This window comes from Cicer arietinum, chromosome 2 (assembly GCF_000331145.2).
Source record: "Cicer arietinum cultivar CDC Frontier isolate Library 1 chromosome 2, Cicar.CDCFrontier_v2.0, whole genome shotgun sequence".
NCBI lineage: Eukaryota > Viridiplantae > Streptophyta > Magnoliopsida > Fabales > Fabaceae > Cicer > Cicer arietinum.
In genome coordinates, this window is record NC_021161.2 from 39,504,186 (window position 1) to 39,509,551 (window position 5,366).

The 5,366-nt window shown below is 32.6% G+C and overlaps 1 protein-coding gene across 3 annotated transcripts; it reads left to right on the plus strand.

The window, feature by feature from the left end:
* The first annotated feature begins 1,606 nt into the window (after positions 1 to 1,606).
* LOC101503577 (zinc finger CCCH domain-containing protein 66-like) lies at positions 1,607 to 4,911 on the plus strand. 3 transcript variants are annotated; one of them, XM_027331960.2, is made up of 2 exons: positions 1,607 to 1,841; positions 2,512 to 4,911. In XM_027331960.2, the coding sequence occupies exon 2, from the start codon at positions 2,549 to 2,551 to the stop codon at positions 4,562 to 4,564; it is 2,016 nt and encodes a 671-aa protein (XP_027187761.1). In that variant the 5' UTR covers positions 1,607 to 1,841; positions 2,512 to 2,548; the 3' UTR covers positions 4,565 to 4,911. The 3 variants fall into 3 exon arrangements, with proteins under 3 accessions (XP_027187761.1, XP_004490603.1, XP_073221638.1); XM_004490546.4 differs by having other exon boundaries at positions 1,610 to 1,841; positions 2,472 to 4,911; XM_073365537.1 differs by lacking the exon at positions 1,607 to 1,841 and adding an exon at positions 1,895 to 2,099 and having other exon boundaries at positions 2,472 to 4,911.
* Positions 4,912 to 5,366: the final 455 nt, after the last annotated feature.

Here is a 5,366-nt window from a genome sequence, read left to right on the forward strand (position 1 = left end):
TTTGTAAACAAATTTGATTGTAAACTATTAACATAAATCATATTATTATTTGTTGATAAGTTTGATGGTAAATAATTAGTCAATTAAGCATTGTATTAGGCAAAAATTGTAAGAGGTAATTTTGAAATTAAAATAATTATACTAAATGTAAAAGGTATCACCTTTTATATTAGTTATGGATATTGTGTATTAAAAAGGTAAAGCAAGTATTGTTTAGAAAAAATAAAGGTGTTGGAAGATAAGAAAATTTAAAAAGGACAATTTAGGAATAAAAAGTAGGCTAAAAAATATCCCTTTATCTATAGGTATAAGTATTAATAATATGAAAATAATCCAGTAGATTCAAAATAGATGGATAATAATAAAGTAATAAATAGATTCAATATGTTCTAGATAGAAACTTTTTAAGAGGATTGTACGTATCCATGAAAAGAAAAATGAATTGTAATTTTTTGTTTTACAATTAAAAAAGATAAAATAATATATTTTCTTGAATTTCTTTCCACTCAAATGTGTAATTTTTTTGGGTGAAATTAGTCAAAATTAAGATTAATTCCATAAAATAATTATATTAATTTGACATTCTTACTTATTTCAAATTACTGTTTTAACTAAACAAAGTATAAATTATAAGTCATACATAAAACGACTTATTACTTAAGATTCTTTTTTTTAAAGAAAGTCTAAGTAAAAAAGTTGTTTTAAGTTTATGTCTTTTAGGTTTGATTCCAAAATTTAGTTGTATGGAAAAAATATATTAAAGTATAAATAAGAGCTAATAATATGGATTAAACAAAACAACAAACAAAAATACTTGCGGAAGTCTTGTATATATTTTAAACTAGTATTTTAAAATCAAACTGACATAACTTATCATGATTTAATTGATTCAATTAATTTAAGTATAGTTAAACTAGATGACTAATATATAAAAAATAATATTAAAAATTAAATAAAATAATAAAAATAAAAAATAGTAGAAGCGATCATATTTTAACTCTAATTTAATTCTGTTCAATTAAATTAGAGTTTATACGAAATTGAGTCAACCAACAAATTGATTGGTTTTTAATTCAATTAATCAATTTGGTCTATTTTAAAAAAACACAATTGTAATTTAAAGTAATTATAATTGAGACATTTATAAAATAATAAGCAGATCAATTTTTCATTGATTTGAGATGTAAATGAAACTTGACAAAGAAAAATACAATGTAACACATTAATTGACTTAAGGATATTGATATAAAATGAACCTAAACCGTAGATATCAAACCAAATAATATTTGTTGAAAAACATCAATATCTTGAATGAAATTTTGAGTAATTTTTTTTTTGGAATTAAGATTTTGAAAAATTATTTAAAGTTTGTTCGTAATGTATATCATAAGCATTTTTTAAATTACAAATACTTGATCATCAAAATTTTAAAAATTGATTGACATGTATCTATATACTAGCTAGTATGTATTTACAAAGACTCGAAACCGATACTACAATAATCTCATAATTAACAATAAAAAAGAAAGAGAGAGAATTTGATGCAATAATGTTTTCAACAAAAAATCAGCAAAGGAAAAATCCAACAAAAGGAAAAGTTGGAAATGAAAAAATATTATTTTCCTAATCCAATGACATATTATATTATTTTTTAATAGAAGAAATGGAATTGGTAAGAAGTATTGAAACTATTGAGTTCCACTTTTTTGACCCAAACAAACCAAAAAGTATTTGCAGAAAGAGAAGTCTTCCACTCCCTCTTGCAAGTTTTATTGTTCACAAGAGCACGCCAAAAAAACCAGAGTCTAATTTCTTTGTTTCGTGTCTCTTTGTTTTTTAAGGTACAATACTTTTATTCTCTAACGTTGTTTTCACTAATTCATGATTTTGGGTATTTCAATTTACGCTTAAAAATTGTTACTTTATTAGTTTCTTTGAAGCTGTAATGTTTTTTTTTCCTTAGTTGCTAAGAAATTTTCAGAAAAAAAAATTGGTTTTGGTTTAAGAGTTAATTGATGGAGGAAAAATACATTAACCATGTTAATGTTAATAAAAAAAACATTTTCCTTTTATTTCAGCATGGAAACAACATAGGACAGGTTGTTTTGTTGTTATTTAGTTTATGTTTGCAACGATTTCTTCTTTTTCCTTTTACCTGTATTCATGCAAATTTTTATCATTATTGTTACATAACCATAAATAACTGAAATATTGAACCTTTTTCAATTAAAGCATATATGCTTGTTGTAAATTTCATTGCTGTTTGTGATTCTGTAACTTTTAATTGTTTTATTGTTTGCACAACAATCACCTGTATCCAGAAAATGAGAAGAGTTATTCCCTTTTAGTTGATTTTATCTGTTTTCACTTTTGTTATGTTAAACTGAGTTTCTATGGTATAAATTTGAAACATCATGGTTGGTGAAAATTGCAATAGCATATTGAATTTGTTCTCTTGTGTGGTTTTTCAGATCCTGTTTAGGTATTGAAGGAAATTATCTTCGTGTGCAGTGGTTCTAAGACGAAAATATCTGACATTGATTTCGTCATGGGGTATGAGATTGTGAATAATGAAGGGTTAGGGCAGCATCATGAGGTTTCTTCTTTGCTTGAATTTTCAGCTGCGGATGATTTGATTAGTTTCAGAGATGCAGTTGAAAAGGAGGGCTGTGATGTTGATGGGGTCGGTTTGTGGTACGGAAGGAGGGTTGGTTCGAATAAATTGGGTTATGAAGAGAGGACACCTCTCATGGTTGCTGCTATCTTTGGAAGCTTGGGTGTATCGGCTTATATTCTTGCAACAGGTTACGTTGATGTTAATCGGTCTAGTGGGTCAGATGGTGCTACAGCTCTTCATTGTGCTGTTGCTGGTGGTTCTGCTGCTTCTGTTGAGATTATCAAGCTTTTGCTTGATGCATCAGCGGATGCGAGTGCGGTTGATGTTAACGGTAACCGACCCGTTGATTTGATTGTCTCTGTGGCAAATTCTATCTTCAATCCAAGGAAGAGGATGCTACAAGCTCTTTTGGAGGGGATCGGTGGTGCTGATTGGACATGTCTTACGTTTCCGGAGGAAATTTCATTTGGCCATGTTGATGAACAGCAACGGCAAGATGTAAACATGCCTCGTGTTTCGAAAGATTATCCTGTTGATCTATCTCTTCCGGACATAAATAATGGGATATTTAGTACTGACGAATTTAGGATGTATACATTCAAAGTGAAGCCTTGTTCAAGGGCTTATTCTCACGATTGGACCGAGTGTCCCTTTGTTCATCCAGGGGAAAATGCAAGGCGACGCGATCCAAAGATGTATAATTATACCTGTGTTCCTTGTCCTGAGTTTCGGAAAGGATCGTGTAGCAAAGGGGATTTGTGTGAGTATGCTCATGGTATTTTCGAGTGCTGGCTTCATCCTGCGCAGTATCGAACACGTCTTTGCAAGGACGAGAGTTCGTGCACAAGGAGAGTTTGCTTCTTTGCTCACAAGCTTGAGGAGCTTCGCCCTTTGTATGCTTCAACAGGTTCTGCTATTCCATCTCCTAGGTCATATTCCGGTAGTGCTTCTGCATTGGAGATGGGTTCGCTTAGCCCGATTGCACTCGGCTCTCCATCTGTCATGATACCACCATCTTCGACAACGCCTTTGACTCCATCTGGAGCATCTTCTGCTGTTGCTGCTGCATCCATGTGGCAGACACAGTCCAATGTTTCAGTCCCTACACTTCAGCTTCCAAAAAGCAGGTTTAACACTGCAATAACTGCTGGAGATTTTGATTCAAGTATGGCAATGCTTCAGGTTGAAACTCAGCGACGCAGGCAGCAGCAGCTAAAGATGGACGAGATATCTGGTCTTTCCTCTCCTTCCAACTGGAAAAATTCCATGCCTAACAGTCCTTCTTTTCAAGTTTCTTTGAGTGATCATACCGAAGACATTTTCGGGTCTCATGATCCATCGATATTGCATAATAAATTCCATGGTATCTCACTTGATGCTGCAGGACTACCTCAGTTACAATCTCCAACAGGAATCCAGATGCACCCGAGTATGAATCAGCAGCAGCAAAACTATTCTTCATGCCATTCGCCAACCTATAGGTTTGATCGATCCGGTGAGGCAGCCGCAGCGGCTTTGAATGCAAGAGCTGCTGCCTTTTCAAAGCGAAGCCAGAGCTTTATCGAGCGCAGTGTGGCGAACCGTTATTCCGAGCTTCTTTCTCCGCCCAATCCTTACGCATTTTCCAACTGGGGATCACCAGATGGAAAATTGAATTGGGCCATACATGGCGAAGAACTGAATAAGCTGAGGAAATCATCTTCTTTTGGATTTCGAAGCAGCAGTACTCCTTTAACTACGGCTGCCACTCAAGCACCGGAGAATGACGATGAACCAGATGTATCTTGGGTTAATTCGCTTGTGAAGGACGTTACGCCGCAGGAATCTGGTCAGTATAAGGCTGAATATCAGCAAAGGAAACTGCAATACAATCTTAACAATGGAACCAATGCGATTCCGGCTTGGTTGGAGCAAATGTATATGGAGCAGGAGCAAATGGTGCATTGAATGCAATTTTAGAAGTCTCAGTGTAGCTCCTTACAACTCTGTCTACAGTTAATTTATTTGATGATATTTTTTTATAAATTGTTTATAGAATTTAATTATTTAGATGATAATTTGTATACTTTATGGGAAAATAGTCCATACAGAAGTTGTAGGCTGCAAAAGTTTCTGCTCCATCAATTATCCATTACTAGGGTAGTTGGTTCCAATTTTTTTCTGATTTTTTTTATATGGTCTATTGAGTTGTAATATTTAACTTTACATTGACCAAATTACAATGATGTAGTGAGGTTAATATTCAATATATTGAGGCTGAAGAGGTAATAAATAATTTATATGTCAATTCTCAATTTACAGATCACATTTTGGTCTGTGTTTGTTTTTAGGGTGTTTTTTTTTTGTAAGCAAATAACTATTTTCATTTGTGAGAGGCTATCATTAGAGTCTCTGACTACATAACATTACCAAATGAGTCTCGTGTTAGACATTAGATCTTAAAATATATTTTTTATTAGTTAGTTTAATCTATTTTCTGTTAGTAAATATAGTCCATACATTATTAACATAATAGGCACTAAAAGACATTTTTGCAAACTTTAAAAAAGTAAAGTAACATTTGACACATTTAGAATCAAAATTGTAGCCATACACAGTTATGTTTAAGTGGGTCCAATCTAGTTGTAGCTTAGGTGAGCTAAATGCTGCTATTCTACATGTGTCACTTGTAACATCCCAATAACATTGACTTTGGATGGATTCTACTAGCATGTTGGAATTTAAGTTCACAAATTGGCTTTAATGTAAT